The sequence below is a fragment of the Aspergillus mulundensis genome (genome assembly GCF_003369625.1).
Source record: "Aspergillus mulundensis strain DSM 5745 chromosome Unknown scaffold_0, whole genome shotgun sequence".
Lineage (NCBI taxonomy): Eukaryota > Fungi > Ascomycota > Eurotiomycetes > Eurotiales > Aspergillaceae > Aspergillus > Aspergillus mulundensis.
This window is the reverse complement of record NW_020797888.1, coordinates 5275095-5293711: the sequence shown is the minus strand read 5'-3', so window position 1 is coordinate 5293711 and position 18617 is coordinate 5275095. Positions and strand designations below refer to the sequence as shown.

Below are 18617 nucleotides of genomic sequence, written 5' to 3'. Positions count from 1 at the left end.
TTTCAATGCATAAGCTCATGCCCTATACCATCTTATATATGCTGAAGGAAGCCAAAGTCAAGCAAAATACCAATGAACCAAAATCGTCAACTTCTACAAATTCAACCACCGATTTATAACCTCCCTTTCTCACTCTGACTCTCAACCCTAAACTCCTCCTCAAGATCTACCCCCTCTGTTTCCCTTACCCTCTTAACTTCCATCGCAATCTCCTCCCTCAACTCACCAACCAACTTCTCCGCCCCCTCATCATCCAGATCCTCCCTCTGCCCGCGCCCAAACATCACAAAGCTCATTTTGGCCGCTGTCCCCGCCGCGCCTAGAGGTGGCCGAGGCACAATGTGGAAATGTACGTGCGGGACAACTTGGGCAGCCCCGGCTCCTTTACGTCTCATTAGTCTTCCCTTGTTAAAGTATAAGTACCAGAGGAGGGCGCGGGGTACCATTGTTCTGCACGATGTTCCAATTCCAGCTTGGCTCCGTAGCTGAGCTCTCATGCTCGCTTTCGCCAAACACGGTCCTCATAATGGCACGCGAGAGGACTGGGAGCCATGTGCCGAGCTATGTACAGAGATCAGTATACCGTGATATGCGTACAGGCGCCCGGTACTGTAATTAGAAAGACGCAACTGGAAGATGCCGAAACATACCTCCCGACTAACCCCGACCCCCACCTCAGTGATCTTCTCATAATGTCGGCGCGGAACAACGAGCACATGGCCGCGCGTTAGGGGCATGATATCAAGAAATGCTAGGACATGGTTTGTGGACAGGATAAGAAAGGCGTGGCCATCTTCGCCTACGCTAGGCCTTGGCGTTGATGCTGAGGATTCACACTCTATGGGACTTGTTCGGAGACATGCCGAAGGGGCGACTGGAGGGTGGGCGGCGGCGATCTTACAGAAGGGGCATGACTGGGACATTTTTCGGCAATGATATCGGAGAATTAACTTTGGCAGGGAAGAATGATCAATAATCCATTGTATAGAAGAAGAATGTTGGTAAGGATGATATGGATACCTATGTGTTCGAGGTTCTCCGGGCCTCGGCTGTTGCCGAGCACCCACTCGCTTCAAAATATACATCAATCATGACTTTGACCAATGTAAACAGTGTCGCCGCCACTGCTCAAATCATCATGACTTTCACCAGGTTGAATAGAATAGTATGAATTGAAGAATCGCTGAGTGTCGGGAAAGTTCATTAAGCAAAGGTGAAGCATCCCGAAGACACCAAGAAGTTATAGAGAAGTGAAAATAGCAAGCATCAAAACATAGCGCCAGACACCCCCCTCGAAACCGAAGAATGCCAATATCCGCAACTGAACCAGGATGCCGTCGTAAACATATGCAAGAGTGCCTAAACCCATCAAAAACAAAATGCCAACATAAATCAACCAACTCCTAGCCACAGGGAACGAATATGCAGACTGTCGAAATACCACTTTTCTCTATTCGCTGTCTCGGATGGAAGTGTATGGCTCTGTGAGCGAGCTCTCGATGTACAAGTGGTGGTATTTCTTGGCCCACGCTCGTGTCATGATGGAAGCTGCTTGGACGTTAGCGTAAAGAAGAGAATGTTCGATCAGAGGAGACCTTACCCTTGAGGAACTTCTTGCTTGCATATTTCTTGAAGAACGCTTCGTGGCAGACGGGGCGGTGGAGATAATCCACCATTAAGCGGAAGACCTCGTCAATCTCCTCCTCGGTGTAGCCAGCGTAGTGAGCGAGAGTGGCATCCTATGACTTGATTAGCGCGTGAATTAACGCTATTAAGCGTGGTGAAGCTTACCCAAGGCCCGCGGTCGAGGATCAGGCGAGCCAGATACATGGATGCTGCACCAACCTGGCTCTGGGGGTAACCCAGGAACCTATGATCCAGAAGACTAATCTCCATCAAATACTTTCCAAGGGTACGAGTCTGGATGTCGTAGTTGTCGGCCTTGGAGATACGGCGCAAGAAGTTCATCGGGTTAGGATAGCTCATGTTGTACTCGAGGGTGGCCAGGATGTGGCGTTCGGCATCCAAGATCTCCTTGTCAGTGAAGGTCTCGTCGGCGACGTGGCTGAAGTTGGCGACGTGAGGTGAGAGGACCTCTTCGTACTTGGAAGCAATAAACATGGCAGCAACACCAACCAACTGGAGACGGTCCAGGGCAACGACTTCGGCAGAGAGGAAACGATCGATGATGTTGACAGCGAGGAAAAGGGTCTCAGGAAGAAGGCGAAAGCGAGTGTGGACTTCGATGAGCCAGTCGACGAGAATGCCGCGCATCTTCCACTCCAGATCGGGCTGATGATCGATGTAGTCGGGGTTCGGCAAAGTTTCCATTTCCAGCTCACGAAGGTAATCAAAGATCTCCACCACATATTCAGCGGCCATCAAGGGATCATCCAAGTCCTCAGTATCCAGGTCTGCAACGAAATCTTGAGGGGCTCTTTCGAGTTCTCCTGTTTGTGTGCGTGACTTGACATTTTCCTTTTCCTTGACTGAAACTTCAGGTTGCTTTTCCACGGCCTTCTCGACGTCGACCTTCTTGCGGGGAGGTTCTTCTTGTTGGGCCGTCTTTTCCTGTAGAGACTTCTGGCTAGATGTGCGTTTCATGGCACTTCCCATACCGGATCCACTCCCAGGGCGCTTCGCCTCTGGGGCAGGCTTTTTCACGTTGTTGTCCTTGGCTCCGAGGGCGGTGCGTGACAGGTTGCTACGGCTGAGCTTTTGGACACCTCCAGATTGCGAAGTAGCTTTTGACGTCAGACCAGTCTTAGATGTGACCTTTTTCGCGTCCTTGGTCTCGGCATTGTCCACATTTCCAACATTGCTCTTATCACCAAGGGCAGCACGTTTTCGTTGTGTCCCAGCTGCACCAGTGGCGGCTTTCTTCGTCTGGAGAGGCTTCTTGAGGGCGCCGTTGGTAGCGGGAGCGTCTGTTGTAAGGGCGGCGGCTTTGGCGCGAGTAAGACGCGTTGACGGACCATTTTCATCGTTTTCGTTCATGGCGCCTCGCGTGCGAAGGTTGCGGGCCTGCATAGAAGCGAAGATATTAGCCACAGCACGCGTCGACCAGGTTAAGTCACAACTGGTTGGCGACGCGTCTAGATCTGGAGAACCCTTACCGGAGGCATAGCTAGAAGAGGGCGAGGTGCAAGAAAAGCCCTCGACGGATAGAAGAAAGTTCAAGGTCGTCTGTTCTGTAAATGCACGTCGCTAACGTTCAGTCAGCATTCCCCTTCGGTGGAACCAAGTAACCAGGGGTACAGCATTGGTGCACGTACCAGACGCAAGTATGTCAACCTCGAGCAATCGGTCGAGATAATGCAAGAACGACAAGATAAATCAAGAAGAATGTGGAACAAGTCCCTCGAATCGTGGTCTTTACGGGGTCTGTTGGTGTCGATTGGGGTCAACACGTAAGTTCAGGACGCGCAGCTCGCTTCAGCACGGGAGCAAGGTTGTGAAATAGGGTATAGAGCAATGTGCAAGGATAAATTATGAACAGTGACGCGAGAAGATACAAGGAAGCGTCAATGAAGCGTGTAGTAGAGGCAGCGGTTGTAGGTATGTTGATGAGGTGGATGCTGGAGGAAAAGACGGGTAGGCCACTTGACAGGGCAAAGAGGATGTTTGGCCCTCTTTTAGCGTGGGAAGGGAAAGACGCTGCCCCACCCACAGGCACAGCACAGCAGCACAACCTGTTCGGCCGCGGGCAATTACGTCGCTGGCAGGAGTATGTACCGAGTACTTGTTTGCACTTTTGTATAGTGTCCCCTATGTACGGTTGGGATTGACTGGGAAGGCTTTTAGGAAGAGAGAAACGAGGAGTTTGGTGACGGTGAAGAGGAAAGGGAGGGAAGACGGAGGGAACTGTGAATTAAAGAAGAGGCCTGCTGTTGGATACCGTATCCAAGTCGTAAAATTGACCTTATAATACGGACCACGGTCGGGGAGCGAAACAGCAGCGTGGAGCGGAAGTTGGCCAGGCGATGAGGTTGAACAACGCGATCCTCGCGATTAAGGCGCGTGTCCTGAAAGATCAGGCAGTCAATAAACAGCTGTTACCCGGGCAATAGGATGGACTCGAGTGGTTCGGACAACACGCGCCTGTGACTCTCCGTTCAGCCACACGTTCCTTGGCAGTGGCGGTGCAGTCACGTGCCAATCCGCACCGCCGCATCCGCAAATCGTCCGGAGACATTTTTGCTCAATCGGGGTCGGAGTGCTATTGGCAATTGAAGTCACGGTTCCCTGACGACACTTCTGCAGGACTGGCATATTTTCGGGCTAGTATGATCCAGCAATAATCCGCTGCCCTCCGACTCTTACGACTTGCCACGCCTGGGGCGATTGAATCTCCCACAGGAGCATATCGTACAATATGCTTCAGCATCGGATTGCCCTTAAGGGTGTCCGACTTCCCTTCCGATGCGTCTCATCTCTTCTCCCTCGCTCATACTCGACGGGCATTGAGGCACACACAGAGACTGTTCCCGCTCAGTCTTCGAGCTCGAGCATCGATCCCAGCCTTTCATTCGCTCCTCCTCCTATCCGATCGGACTCTGCCATTAACATCCGAAAATACACACCGCGCACTCCCGGTGTTCGACATTTGCGAAGGCCCGTGAACGATCATCTGTGGAAGGGTCGTCCGGTACACAAATTGACATTTCCCAAGAGGGGTCACGCCAAAGGAGGCCGGAATAACAGCGGTCGAGTTACCGTCCGACACCATGGTGGTGGACACAAGCGTCGAATCCGAATGGTAGACTTTACGCGGGCTGATCCCGGCCCTCAACTTGTTGAGCGCATCGAACACGATCCCGGACGCAGTGCTCACATCGCCCTTCTTCGCAGCAAAGAAACCGGAAAGCTGAGCTACATTGTGGCTGCGGACGGTATGAGGGCTGGAGATGTCGTGCAGAGTTACATGGCTGGTATTCCTGAAGACCTGTGGCGAAGCATGGGAGGAACGGTTGATCCTGGTGTTATGGCTGCTAGGACTGCCTGGAGAGGAAACTGCTTGCCTTTACACATGGTTCCTGTTGGGTCACTTATTTACAACGTCGGTCTGCGCCCTGGCGGAGGCGGACAGCTCTGCCGCAGCGCCGGTACGTTCGCGACTGTTATCTCTAAAGGTGTCAACCAGGTGGCTGCAGCCGACCAAGAGAGCAGGGAAAGCTTGGCAGGCTCGGAAGAGAAGAAGAAGCCCATGCGGCAGCGAGAGATTCAAGCTCGGGAGCGCACTCTCCAACACATCACCATCCGTCTCTCCTCTGGTGAGGTTCGCCTTATCCACAAGGACTGCTGTGCTACCATTGGTGTCGCTAGCAACCCGAACAAGAAGTACGCCCAGCTCGGAAAGGCTGGACGATCACGCTGGCTCAACGTTCGACCGACTGTGCGCGGTCTTGCCATGAACGCCCAAGACCACCCTCACGGTGGTGGACGAGGAAAGTCGAAGGGTAACATCGATCCGAAGAGTCCCTGGGGTCTACCGGTACGTAATCCGCTTTCTGCATATTGTTTCAACCTGCTAACTGTTGTCATAGGCCAAATCCGGTTATAAGACACGTCCTAAGTGGAAGGTCAACAAGGCAGTTGTTGTTGCAAGAGTCCGCAACCAGGGCAAGCGTCGCAGAGGATACCACTAGACGTACTTCTGTTCGCCTGACTGGGGATCGCGAAACGTCTGCTTTCTCATATCTGTTGTACCTATTGTATTATACGAATGTTGATCTCTCAATTGCAGGGCGGGCCTGGATATCTCTCTGTTCTACTGTATTAAGTTCGCTCATGGTTGTTTCTTCGGGGCGGCGTTAAATTTAAAATTATGGGCTGCGATAGAAACACACAAGCCTGCTTATGATGTTGTTTCCGGGTAGCTTATGGCTTATGACGATGCTGTGGTGATTCAACGTCTCGAAGGTCTCATTGTATCCCGTAGACGTGATTTGTGCACGGAGTATTTATCTGAGCCTCGGGAAACTCGAGAAAAGACTCTGCATCTTGCATGTGCAGTGTCAATAAAGTCAAATCAAATAAGCGCATCGTTCCAGACCCGAGGAAAGACTTAAGAGTCATCGACTTGTGAGTCGTGACTCTGTAGATACGAGACGTGGCGCCCGTATCCGTCCACCATGGGACCCAAAAGAAGCTCCAGACTTCGTGGCGCAGTGCTGCCTATCGATAATCCTGCGAGGCTCCGACATTTACATTATTCATCAAGCTATCCAGTCCCAGCTGTGGCCTCACTTCATTTCCCCTGATGCGGGGTCCCCAGGCCGGCTCACACTTTCTTTGTGACTGAGGCCTTGATTGACTCCCATCCCGCATTTCCTTTGAAATCTCCGTATCGAGACCGGAGCGCCACGACATCGACACGCCATGGCGGGCTATCTCGACGATCAAACACAGCCGCAAATCAACTTCGATATACCTCCTTCACACACCGGACAAGATTCCACAAGCCAGTACCACTCTCAAGCCGCCGCCCCGGGCCTCAGTAATGGCGACAGCGGCTACGTCCCGCGCCCCAAGCGCATTGCGTGCGCTGTCTGTCGGCGGAGGAAGCTTAGATGCGATGGGAGAAAGCCGAGCTGCGGGACTTGCTCGCGTCTAGGGCATGAATGCACATACGATGAGGCGCGGAAGAAGAGCGGTCCAAAGAGGGGATACGTGAAGCAGTTGGAAGCCCGGTTGGGTGCGTTGAAGTCGCAAACTCATGGAATCGATGCTAATGCTGTTTTCGAATTTCAGCGCAGGTTGAGACGTTACTCAAAACCCAGGAACCGGGCACTGCCAGCGTATCACAACCTCAAGAGCATACATTCCCTGTAAACCTGCCAAATGAGCCTTCCGGCGCCTCGATGCATGTCATGGGGAGCAGCATGAACAACTCAATATCCCCGACGGAAGCCCCAGCGGCTAGCGGACCGACCTCATCATTCACACCGGAGAGAATGGATGCCGCGAATACATTTGGATGGGATATGATTAGTTTGGGTTTGGAGGAGCCTTTTCCGGCTCGGGAGGTCATCCATGAGTTGTATGTACTGTTTCCGCACCTCTCAGGCGCACTCCTCTCACACCCTTGCCAGGAACCTCATCTACTTCGACAAGGTGCACCCTTTCTTGCCTATTATACACCGTCCTCGGTACATGGCTGCGATGGACTTTGCGCCTAGCTCGCGACCGCCAGCATGCCTACAGTACATCGTTTGGGCACATGCAGCAGCCGTCAGTGAAAAGTACTCCAATCTACATGCACTCTTCTACCAACGTGCCCGAAAATACATCGAGTTGGATCAAATGAAGGGTCTCGGAGAGGGTATCCTCACATTGACTCACTGTCAAGCATGGCTTCTCATTGGCTGCTACGAGTACAAAATGATGTTCTTCCCTAGGGCATGGCTTAGTGCTGGTTCTGCTGCTAGGCTAGCCGTTATGCTCGGGTTGCATCGCCTGGATGGTGAGGGCCTCGAGGTGAAACAGTGCCTACCAATGCCGAGAGACTGGACGGAGAAAGAGGAACGACGAAGGGTTTTCTGGATGGCATTCGCCGTTGACAGATATGCAAGCATCGGGACTGGGTGGCCCACTTGTATTGACGAGCGGGATGTGAGTTATCTTCTCACACTGGACTGTAGAGTCGGAAGGGACTAACAAGCGCCAATAGATCATGACAAATCTCCCAGCGACCGAAGAAGCATTCATCAACGGCAAATCAGAGAAAACCGCCCGTCTCAGCGACGTGCTGCAGGGCACCGACCTGGCGGAACTATCAGCATTTGGAAGCGTTGCATTCGTCTCATGTCTGCTAGGCCGAAACCTGACTCATCTCCATCGCCCTGAACCTCAAGACAATGACAACGATCTTAATGGCGTTTTCTGGCAGCGCCATAGGTCTCATGACAACATCTTACTTCATTTTGCGCTATCGATGCCGAGTCATCTGCGGCTTCCAGCTGGAATTGCCGATCCGAATGTCCTCTTCTGCAATCTAGCAGTTCACACCTCCACGATATGTCTCCACCAGGCGGCTATCTTCAAAGCTGAGAGAAACAGCATGCCGAATCAGATCATATTGGAAAGCAAGCGGAGGTGCATCGTTGCCGCCGACCAGATCTCTAGCATCATGAAAATGGTCAGCTCAATGGATATGAGCAAGGTAAGATGGCGATGTTGCGACTTATCACAACACGTGCTAATGTCCTCTAGATGAACCCCTTTGTATCATTTTGTGTGTATGTTGCAGCTCGCGTCTTTGTACAGTATCTCAAGTTCCGCCCCGATGACACGGCCGCCCGTTCTTCGCTGCAATTCGTCTTTGCTGTCCTTGATGCTCTGAAGAATCAAAATCCTCTTACCGAATCCTTTCTCGTCCAACTGGAGGTTGATATCGAAGGAACGCCGTTCCAAGATGTCCGACTGCCTTCAGCTAGCCCGTCGACCAGGAATTTCTTTGCGGATCATGCATATGGGGAGGTACGTGCACTTCAAACCTGGTTGCCCACGAGAATTTGTCTCTAATTTTATCCATTACTCCATGCACAGACCGCTCCATACTCGCAGGTACGCAATCGTTCACCTCAGGTGGACAAGCAAGGCAAATGTACCGTATGGGATCCATCCACCAATACCAATAACCCTAACCGAGCCAACCTGCCCGTTTGTCTTCCAAATCGCCAACGCCAGACCACGCGAGAGCAACCTTCCTCTATCGGTGCTTCCGCAGTGCCGCCCTTATCCGTGATGAATAACCTGCCGGGCTTCAGTAAAGCCCCAGCAATACCCACAGCCACCGCCACTACAGGCGGCGTCCTCTTTGACCTCGAAATCCCCTCCCGCTTCCACGACGTAACGAACTCACACTCCGCCACCGAAAGCTCTGCTTCATCCACTATGAACTCCTCATCCACACCGTCATTCATGAGAGGAGACAAACCTTCGTCTCCAAAACAGCCACAATCCCAGTCCCAGACTTCGACAGGCGCACTGAATACCCCCGTTCAAGACCAGGCTACAGCAACACGGGGATTTGACGGCACAAACCTAGACCAGTTTATTGACTCCTCCAATCCTAATAATAACAACAATAGTGCGCCTAATTCGTTGTTCAATATGGGCTCCATGAATACACCTGGTGGCCCAAACCAACCTCAACAGGGTACCGGCATGCCATCTCCCTGGGACTTTCCAATTAATGTTAGCGGGGACCCGAATGATCCGAATTCGGTGGCTATCGATCTAATGAACACAGATATGGATGGATTCAACAGTGCCCAATGGGCTCATATCCTGGGTTCTGGAGGGTGGAATCCTTGATTGATAGTACCATTTCTCCCTTGACGACATCTACATACGTAAATACGCTTGGAGTATATAATGACATACTAATGACTGGCTGGACTTCATCACGGTCTGGGCGTGGAGCTTGGAGTTCTGCTTTTGGTGTATGGCTTGTAAGATGGGACTGGTTGTGTTTGGATTTGGGCGGTGGTCATCTAAAGGTTACAACATTATTGTATAATACATTGGAATCTCGTCTCTAGACGCATATCGTTAACTTGGCTAGCGAGTTATAACATAGACATCGGGTTCACATAGAATACATCTATATATTGAGATAATATGACTGGCGCCGCCATTTACCTTCGACAACAATGCATAACGAGACACGAAACATGAACAAAGATGTATGAGATAGGTATCATCTGCAACAATTTTTATAACCCTCCACCCCCAGCAGCGCCAACAATCCTCAACCCGCCAGGCGTCGAATAATCCGCCGTAATCGCATACGCCAACCAATACCGCGACGGATGCCACGCAACCGCCGAAATGCCCGTATTCGAGCTGCCGCCCGTAGCAACAGTATGCACGCTCTCGCCCGTCTCCGCATGGAAGATCTCAATCCCATTCCCGCCACACCCCTGCTCATCGCATGCGCCGACGATAAACCGTCCATCAAAAGAGAAGCTCACCCCACGCACCGCGCCGCCATTGCTGCTCGACACCGTGCGGCGGCAGATCCAGTCCGTTGTGTCCCAGAGGGAGATCAGGGCGTCGCTGCCGCCGATGGCGAGGTAGCGGCCTGTTGGGGCGAGGGCGATGGAGAGGCATGCGGAGGTGTGGGCGTGCAGGGTGTAAAGGGTTTCAAAGGATGGGTAGGAGATTATCTTGACGGTGCCTTCGCCGGTTGTGGCGAAGAGGTGGCGCGTTGGGTTGGGATCGTCGGCGGATGGGATGTGGTTTGAGAAGGTGGTTGCGTTGGTTTGGATGGATTGCGGGTGCGGGTCGAGGGTTTTGTAGATGGCGGGTTTGGGGGGGTTGATTGTGCCTGTGATTGTTGGGGAAGAGGGTGATTCGACGGATATGGGTATGAGGGTGTCGTCCTAGTACTGGTAAGCTATGGCCTGGGGTTTCCGCACGCATGGATGATGGCTTACCTTTCTCCCGGCGACTAGGACCTTCCCATCGGCGGACCAGGATAAGGTAAATGCGTCAGGCCCGACGTCTAGTCGGCTGACGCATGTTTTAGAGCGTACGTCCCAGATCCGTACGGTGCCATCTCCGGAACAGCTAGCTAGCTCTGAGTCCCTGGCCGGGTTGAAGAGGACCTTTTCGATTCCTGCGTTATGGCCGCGCAGTTCCGTAGAATATCGCGCCTGCGAGCGTTCCGGGTTCCAGATTCGAAGGGTGCGGTCTTGGGACCCCGTAGCGATCAGCTGGCCTGTTGGGTTCCATGCAATTGAGCGTATCCTGCGGCATTCCTATAAGCATGAGCTTCTGTTTGCAAGGATGCGTTGGTCCAGAGTCGCGCGGCGCTTCTCCGGGAGACGTACGTATGCGTCCCAGGTCCCTTGGCAGCGGGATCATGATAGCTTTGTGTTCGGAGTGAGCCGAAGGCGAAACTGAAGCGCTCTTTGGCCAGTAGATTTCGCCGCGGAGGTGCCATTTTTGTATTTCGTCGGCGTACGGAGTAGCTAGCGGAGTTGATGCCCCGAGGGGCTGGCGATATGCGACAGCGAATAAATGCGGGTGAACGCGAGAGTTGCGACAGCGGTAGATAGGAGACACGGGCGAAGAGTCACCGGGTTGACGACGAAGGGCTGAGCTCAGTTGCAGCTTGAAGCTCCAGCAGATCACACCCAAGCCAATGCTCTGGTTTGCGGTGTTTCGACGGTGGTGTTGCTGCCTGAATGCCTGAGGCGTCAATCATTTTCAACATCGGGATCCCGTTACCTGAGCTTGAGCTGCGCTTGCATAGATATATCATTCTCCAGCACTCTGTTGACTCTGCTACCATGTTTGGCCTAGAGGAAGATGGCGCCTCAGGGCGCGAGAAATGCTACACCACCATAGCCAGCCTGCCTCAGTTCATTGACCCCAAGCAACCTCCCACCAAGCAGTCCCCATTCTCTACGATTCTGAGCAATCACTTCGTGCATACGGTAAGTTCCCAGCTTCTCTAGAGGTATCAGAAGCTTGCTGACTGCGTAGTAGGTTGAAGTTACCATGCCCAAAGAAATTTACTCTTCCATTGAGAGCCAATTAAATTCCAAGCTGCAAAAGCTTCAATATGCTCGCCTTTCTATGACACTTTCGTTATTGATTGACGGAGACTTCTTCAACACCTATATCAAAACAGGTACAAGACCCGTAACTAGAAATCTATCCACATGGCCAGTCTGCCCCGGGTCGGACGAAATCACATCCTATCCATATCTCAACGTTACTAATCATAACGACCGCAGGAAACATTCTTATGATATCTGAAGGCCGGTCAGGGCTGGACAGTGTCTACACCCTTATAGACGGTAAGAGATACAGGCGTGTCCTTGCTTGGGCTTAGTTGACTCTTCTCAGGAGTTCTAAAGCTAGAACTCGGCAAAGAGGACTACGAAAAGACAGGGTTGACGGGTAAACCTGTCCGCACTGGTGCAAAGAAGCATGCAAAGGAGAGGTTCGGTATGCGGTCTTGTTACATCACGAATTACTGCTATCACTAGCTAATGGATTTTGCAGTCGTCGAGCTCAACTTACGGCTGCCATCAATGCTGCATGGCAAGAAGGGCTTCCAAAGGATAGAATGGGCTTTCAAGAACGTCCTGAACAAGCCCACACAATGGCTATTCTTTGATCTGGGCACGGACTCCACAGGTGTAGCAGAAGGTACACGGCACAATCCCAATTAACTGATATGTAGGCTTGCCTACCCAACAAGGACATGCTGATAGGGAAAATAGATGACCAATCACTAAAGGGCACCAACCCCGAACTCATCCCCTGCTCACCAGTCCTCACAACCCACCAAAACATCACAACACCCTCCTTCTCAGATTTTAACATCGCAGCGCAGTCCGAGTTAGACATGAGGGATATCTGCGGCGAGATCTCCGAATGGCTAGCCTTGGTGTCTCTGCGATCTGGCCGTGTTTCCGCATACGACGATATAGATCCGTACCTGTGCCGATATGATGCGCCAGAGATAGGGACGAACAGTGCCACTGATCTCGTCAGCCTGAAGTGGCGCGGGTTCATTCCTCCCAACTGGATTCTGCAGTTGTTTATTACATTTTTGTATGTGCTACTCTACCTAAATGCACCTGGACCCACAAGGGAAGAACATGCTGACCATGAAATAGCCGAGAAACTGCACCTCGGATTACCGGGACGCCGGCCTGGTTTGCTCTCTCTGCAAGTACCCTTGGAAGAGACGCAGTCGAGAGTAAAGATGGGTATACAATCATGGCGTTGCCCGCGGTAAGTTCCGCTAGTGCTGGGAATAGTGCCCATGAAGACGAAAATGCGAAGGCAATGGACGCTCGCCACTTCATTTCCTGGGAATATATAGGTGCGTCGATATTATGAGTGAAACAGATTATATTTGACCGTAAGCTATCACGCGTCGCTATGCATTGTACCAAATAAGACCATCCAGTCATCGAGTACAATTCCCAACTAATGAATCATAAACCCAACCCAAACCAACCTACCAAGCCTATGGATATCCAGACGCAACCTGATAAACAAATGCCAAAAGAAACGCCAAATCAAGTAATGCAAAACCAGACAAAAATATTATTCATCATCCCACAACGTCATTAACCACATCCTGCAGCACAGGTCGATTCCCCAGGATCTTCTGGCCACTCAATATATTCATGCCCTTCTTTGCGGGCTTCCTGAGGCCCGATAGAGATAATCGCTGTTGAACAGGACTTAATGGATTGCGAGCTGCCTTTCTCACCACATTGGGGCTCTTGTTCGGACTGCTCTTCTTCTTCACGGGACTAGGTGTGAACCGATCAAATGTCGAAAGCGGCACGTCGTCGAAGATATGGTTTTCAACAGCGTTCTTCGGAAGGTCATAGACCCAGCCGCGCTGCTCGACCAAGTTGACGTATTTACCGAGGAGCTCGTTTCCGTTGCGGAGGGTATTCTTGCTGCCCAGGACGAGGAGCTTGGTGCGGGCTCGGGTGAAGGCGACGTTGACGCGGCGCCAGTCGCTCAGTAAGTCGCCGACGTAGTTGTCTTGATTGCTGCGGACGCAGCTGAGGATGATGATTTCCTTATCTCGGCCCTGAAATTTGTCTGCAGTGTGCATTTCCAGGGCGGGAAGGTGGTGGCGAAGGTTTTGTTTCAAGAGACTGAGTTGGCTGCGGTAGAAAGTGATGACGCCGATGCTGCGGGCTGAGATGCCGCAAGAGATGAACGCCTCCACGAGCTGTGTGCATAGGGTTGCTTCAGTGGCATTTACAATTCGCGCGCCGTTGGTGACGTCGCGAGCAGGTGTTCCAAGTGTGTCTGTGTTGACGAGGTACGTCTTGGTCGAGGGGTCCACGAGATCACGGAGCCAGCAGCTGCCTTGGCTTGTTCCCAAGCACAGCTGGCGGCTTTTGCTTGCTTGAGAAAAATCACTAAGGTGGTGTTGCTTGAGACCGCTGATATTGGGAACTTCCAGGGAGCGCGCAGCGACCTCGGGGGTGCCGCATTTTAGACGACCGGAGTAAATCAGCGTTTTGGAAAGAAGCTGGATGTCTTCACACATCCGGTACTGATGCTCGAGATTGACCACCGAGGACGGGTGAGCATCGGAAAGCAGCTTGAATAGACTAACATCAAGACCACCGGCTTGCGCTTCCTTGTTTTGCACCAATGGAGGAAGCTGATAATGGTCTCCGACAAGGATAAACGTCTTCGCCATCCTGATAGGTCCTAGACAGACTGGAAGTGTAATTTGAGACGCCTCATCGACGATACAGTAATCGAAGACGCGCGTGTTGAATATGTGGTGACCAACTCCAAGGCAAGTAGTCGCAACCACCTGTGAGTCTTCGTAAGCAGCCTTCAGCTCCTCAATTGTCTTCTTGGGGGTAGCGGCAAGTTCTGCGAACTGATGAACATCAGGATGTACTTTGGTGGCTGCTCCAATGCGGAGGATACGCATGTTGTCGTCGCGAATCTTTAAGAGAATGTTATCCACAGCGGTGTGCGTATAGGAGGTTAACAGGACACTCTTTCCTTGAGCTACAAGAGCTCGAAGGATATGAGCGATAGTCGTGGTTTTTCCTGTTCCAGGCATGCCTAGAACAAGTGCATAATCCTGTGCGCTCATGACCTTGTTGATCGCTTGTTTCTGGTCGACGTTCAGGCCTGCCTCTTCTAAGCCAGGTAGCTTGGGAACATTGGATTTGAACGCAGGCGGTTTCCCTTCGATGATCAATTTCCTCAGCTGCCCGGCTTGAAACAAATCTTTTTCCATCATTGCAACAAGGTTGCTTCGGACTATAGCCATTCCGTTGCTAAACTCGTCTTTATCCAGTCGATACAGCATCTCTTCATCCAGTTCCATTGGAGACGCGGTCGAAGTGCTGCCCTCGATCTCCATTATACCTCTAAATGACTGGTTCATCTTAGCATCAAACCCGCCTGTTCTTGTTCTGGCATTGTGAAGCCTCCGGTCGACCGCGACAGTGACACGTCTAGGGCTGATTTGCACAACGTATCCGTTGGCCAAGGCAAAGTGACCATTCTCATCCGAGATGACAATTGGCTCTCCAACAGTTATCTGGGACTCGGTGAACGAGAACGTGGGCGATTGTTGTTTTTTGATGAAGGTATAGCGATACCGATTGATTTTTGTTCCATCTTTGTCTTCGCAAGCTGTTCCGGGTTCGATAACGATGTTGCCAAAGCACCGCCCAAGAGCCTCTCGCTCGTGGCTGAGCAATGTCCAAAGTTCTCTCTTGAATCGTCTCATACTCGTTTCTTCTTTAGTCAGCAGATCGTCCCATTTCCGGAAGAAATCTCGATGTGACGGGTTTAGATGTTCCATTGCTTTATCAAAATCGTCACCAAGCCCGCTGGTCTCACCGTTGCCGTCGTCGGCAAGTTTGTGGTATATGAAACAGATTGTCTTCGTATAACAATTGTTACAGAACGTCGGCTTCTTAATCATTGGCGGCAGATATGCCCTTTCACGTACATATCCCGCCACGCGATTGCGCTCCTGTATCATATGCAAAAGTTCGTGACGTATACCTCGAATTCGAATTATCTTTGACGTCTCAAGATAATATAGGAGTCCGAACGTCACTTCGACGTCTGGTAAAAGCATGGTTAGCAAACCCCATCTAAGAAGGAAAGCTCGGTCTATGCCTACCATAACGGTCAGAGAGTAGCAGAGTGTATAGCGCGGTTTGTGCTCGATGAGCCTCGTTCGTCTCCTTATGACCGGTTTTAAGCTCAAGGGGTACTATCAGGTTTTTATCCCCAGTACCGTCATTGCAGGCAACTTGAACCGTTGCATCAACGTTGCCTTTGAGGCCGTACATCGGTGACCAGACGTGCTCCTCTACTTCCAACAGCTTGTTGACGCTTAATTTCAGCTTCGAACTATTCCTGTCCTCGACAAAGGATTGTGGCTTCCGCAAGTCAGCCAGAGGAATGGATATCGATTGAGTTTGCACTTACGCCTGGTTCTTTTCGAAGAAAGAGCTCTGCCCAACGCTGTATACCTGGAATTCTGCTCATCACATGGTCAACAGCCTCGTTGATACTCATGTGGATCAGGTAGAGCTCTTCCACATGCTTAACTGCCACATCTTCGATCAACGCCCTCAGGGACGCGGTATCCCACTGATTCAAAGTTATGGCTTCCTGGAAAACCTCATGAAATATGTTGCCGAATACTTGCGGCTTTCCGAGATCTGAAGTTCGCTTGATACGGTCCTGAAGCACGGCCCGCCGTTGGCAACTGATCGAGTCCGCAACAACTGTCGCAGATATAAGGTGGTCGGGATGGATTATGATCATATTCTGAGCGTCGCTGACGATGCAGTGACCGTTCATATCGAATTCGCCGATCAAGTGTATATAATGGTCCTTGTCGCAAGGGCTATCATACCAAGATTCTCTGAGCACGACGACCTTTTCAAGCTTTGTAGCCTCGTCTTGGACCAACAAAACCTTTTACAGAGTTAGTTTGGGTCAAAGGACTATAAAGGCAGGCAACGGCAAACCTTCTCTGGCTGTATGCGTCCTCTCTTCGTGGCATAAGTAGATTCGGCAATATCAACGATCAAGTAACGTTTGATAGTTTTGCGGCCTCTATAGGTCTATTTATATAGTACTTAGCGAAACTCTCGATAAATATATCCATAAGAAGGACGAACATCATCTGGACTGTCTTCACCTTGTGCAATGGGCTGATCCAAGCAATCAATGTCAAAGTCATCGTCATCAAACTCATCGCTGGAAGCTATAGGCTGTTGTTTTGCTTCATTTTGCAACTCAGTTCCAAATTTCGGCGGCTTTTCCGGCTGAAGTTCTGATATTGAAGGCTCTTGCTGAACGACACTGGAAAACTTGGTGCTTGCGGTCTGGTCGCAACCCGCAAGGAGTTCATCGATATTATCTGAGAGCCCCTCGAAATCGTCGTCAAATTCGTCAATGTCAATTATATCAGTGTCATTATTAGAGACGGCTTTCACGTCCGTATTCGCTTCTGCGCGTATATTGCTGTTTCCATAGTTGAAAGAATGTTGGACTGCGTTCAGTGCAGGTAACGCGTGCTCGTTTCCGGTGTTTGATGGCCTCAAGTTGTTCACCTGGGTATGCTCAACGAAGGGGTCCGAAGTATCTGCTAATCCGAGGAACTCATCATCGAGGTCATCATCGCCAAAATCAGACGATGAATCTTCCAAGGGTTTTCTATTAGTAGGTGCAGGAGCAGCAACTTTCATTTCATTACCCGTGTTTGCCTGCCGAGTAGGAGGTTTAGCGACTTTGGTTTCTAATGGAGAGGGCGATCGATCTTGTCGCGTCGCATTGTGTACTATCACCGGTACAGTTTTGGATGGGTCGGATTGCTTTGGAGCCGCCTTTTTAAGGCTTCTCTCCATCTCTTGAACGAGAGAGCTAAAGTTCGCCGCCTTGAGGTCTTTCGGTACCGTAATGTTGCTTCTCGTTCGTGAGAATATAGCACGGCCTTTGTGGTAGCTTTCTCCATCCACCTTCCTCCGCTTCGCTTTGGTGCTAGGCCACTCGGCATTGCAGCTAATTGATCGCCTTAAACCTGAAGAGTCCTGACCGGTTCTGGCCGACCCGGGTGTATGTGGGGAGGATGACAGGAGATTCGCAAAGCGTGGCTGCTGAAGGTCGGGTACATTCGCGGCAGTCTTGGCCACATAGTTATTCCATAGGTCGGTGGCGAGATCGTTCTGAGGAGTTTTAAGCAAGCTTTGAAAATTTTGGAGGTCAAAAGACTCTTTTCGTTTCCCTTTAGAACCGGCTAAAGGAGAACTACTCGGAGACGAGCTGTGACGGCGCTTCTTGCTCTGTGTTGCGGGCGTTTGTGTACTCGGGTTTGAACTAGGAGGGGCATGTTGCCATATAACATAGTCCTCTGGCGTGAGCTCCTGCCCTACCGGGGCCCTGCTGAAAGCGTCCTCTGCGTTCCCAATAAGATCTGCCAGAGGGAGCCTATTACCCGGAGTCTGTGGGCAATCCTTGATCCCCTTGGGTTCCGACGTTTCGTGCGGATTTTGCTGATTATCCGATTTCGACTCACCTTGTTCCACCACACCATTTAGCCATGAAGTTTGGTTTTCTTTGTTTGTATGTCCTTTCTGCGGGGATGTTTTCTTGGGCGACGTCTTCTTCGGGGACATTGCAGTACCAGCCTGGTTATTGTTCCTGTATCGGAACGCGTCTAGTTTCGAGCGCGAAGCCGCGGAGGCTGGAATTGGGCGCGGGTCTTTATAGACGGAATTCATGTTGGGATTCATGTTGGTGTTTTGTCCCCGCAAGCTGAGCGGCAGGGCATTTCGAGGTCTTGCTTCCGGAAAGTGAGTAAAAGCGCGTGTAGGAAGAGAACCGAACAGTATGGACACTTTACCAGTCAATGTCTGGTTTAACCCCTTGAGAAGGAAAGAAGTGAGAATAAGACTATATTGTTCGTGCAAGCCGATGGTCTAAGCCGTACCCCGTACGGAGCACAATCTGGAATCCAGGGCAGAGCACGGTCATTGAAGCGTGTGTCTAGGCGCGTCGACGCGTTTAGTCCCATGTTGCCTTGTTAGTTAGAAACTGATGCCTGTAAAGTAAGGCATAAA

General features: G+C 51.2%; 7 protein-coding genes across 7 annotated transcripts; 3 read left to right on the top strand and 4 right to left on the bottom strand.

The window, feature by feature from the left end:
- Positions 1-113: 113 nt before the first annotated feature.
- DSM5745_01463 (uncharacterized protein) lies at positions 114-923 on the bottom strand (the record flags this gene model as incomplete). The annotated part of the gene is made up of 3 exons (XM_026743479.1): positions 114-382; positions 444-561; positions 651-923. The coding sequence occupies 3 exons, from the start codon at positions 921-923 to the stop codon at positions 114-116; spliced, it is 660 nt and encodes a 219-aa protein (XP_026609324.1).
- A 527-nt stretch (positions 924-1450) lies between these two features.
- DSM5745_01462 (B-type cyclin nimE) lies at positions 1451-2997 on the bottom strand (the record flags this gene model as incomplete). Its single annotated transcript, XM_026743478.1, has 3 exons — positions 1451-1548; positions 1601-1739; positions 1792-2997. The coding sequence occupies 3 exons, from the start codon at positions 2995-2997 to the stop codon at positions 1451-1453; spliced, it is 1443 nt and encodes a 480-aa protein (XP_026609323.1).
- A 1378-nt stretch (positions 2998-4375) lies between these two features.
- DSM5745_01461 (mitochondrial 54S ribosomal protein uL2m) lies at positions 4376-5648 on the top strand (the record flags this gene model as incomplete). Its single annotated transcript, XM_026743477.1, has 2 exons — positions 4376-5494; positions 5547-5648. 2 exons carry the CDS (start codon positions 4376-4378, stop codon positions 5646-5648), a joined length of 1221 nt encoding a protein of 406 aa, XP_026609322.1.
- A 733-nt stretch (positions 5649-6381) lies between these two features.
- DSM5745_01460 (putative C6 transcription factor Prf) lies at positions 6382-9321 on the top strand (the record flags this gene model as incomplete). The annotated part of the gene is made up of 6 exons (XM_026743476.1): positions 6382-6697; positions 6754-7042; positions 7095-7614; positions 7673-8164; positions 8215-8481; positions 8551-9321. 6 exons carry the CDS (start codon positions 6382-6384, stop codon positions 9319-9321), a joined length of 2655 nt encoding a protein of 884 aa, XP_026609321.1.
- Positions 9322-9722: 401 nt separating this feature from the next.
- On the bottom strand, positions 9723-10954 carry DSM5745_01459 (WD repeat-containing protein; the record flags this gene model as incomplete). The annotated part of the gene is made up of 3 exons (XM_026743475.1): positions 9723-10391; positions 10446-10758; positions 10842-10954. The coding sequence occupies 3 exons, from the start codon at positions 10952-10954 to the stop codon at positions 9723-9725; spliced, it is 1095 nt and encodes a 364-aa protein (XP_026609320.1).
- Positions 10955-11303: 349 nt separating this feature from the next.
- Positions 11304-12870, top strand: DSM5745_01458 (ribonuclease P protein subunit p40; the record flags this gene model as incomplete). The annotated part of the gene is made up of 7 exons (XM_026743474.1): positions 11304-11450; positions 11503-11647; positions 11754-11816; positions 11866-11967; positions 12025-12171; positions 12246-12579; positions 12645-12870. The coding sequence occupies 7 exons, from the start codon at positions 11304-11306 to the stop codon at positions 12868-12870; spliced, it is 1164 nt and encodes a 387-aa protein (XP_026609319.1).
- A 217-nt stretch (positions 12871-13087) lies between these two features.
- On the bottom strand, positions 13088-18173 carry DSM5745_01457 (bifunctional ATP-dependent DNA helicase/ssDNA endodeoxyribonuclease DNA2; the record flags this gene model as incomplete). Its single annotated transcript, XM_026743473.1, has 5 exons — positions 13088-15606; positions 15665-15926; positions 15976-16470; positions 16524-16619; positions 16677-18173. The coding sequence occupies 5 exons, from the start codon at positions 18171-18173 to the stop codon at positions 13088-13090; spliced, it is 4869 nt and encodes a 1622-aa protein (XP_026609318.1).
- Positions 18174-18617: the final 444 nt, after the last annotated feature.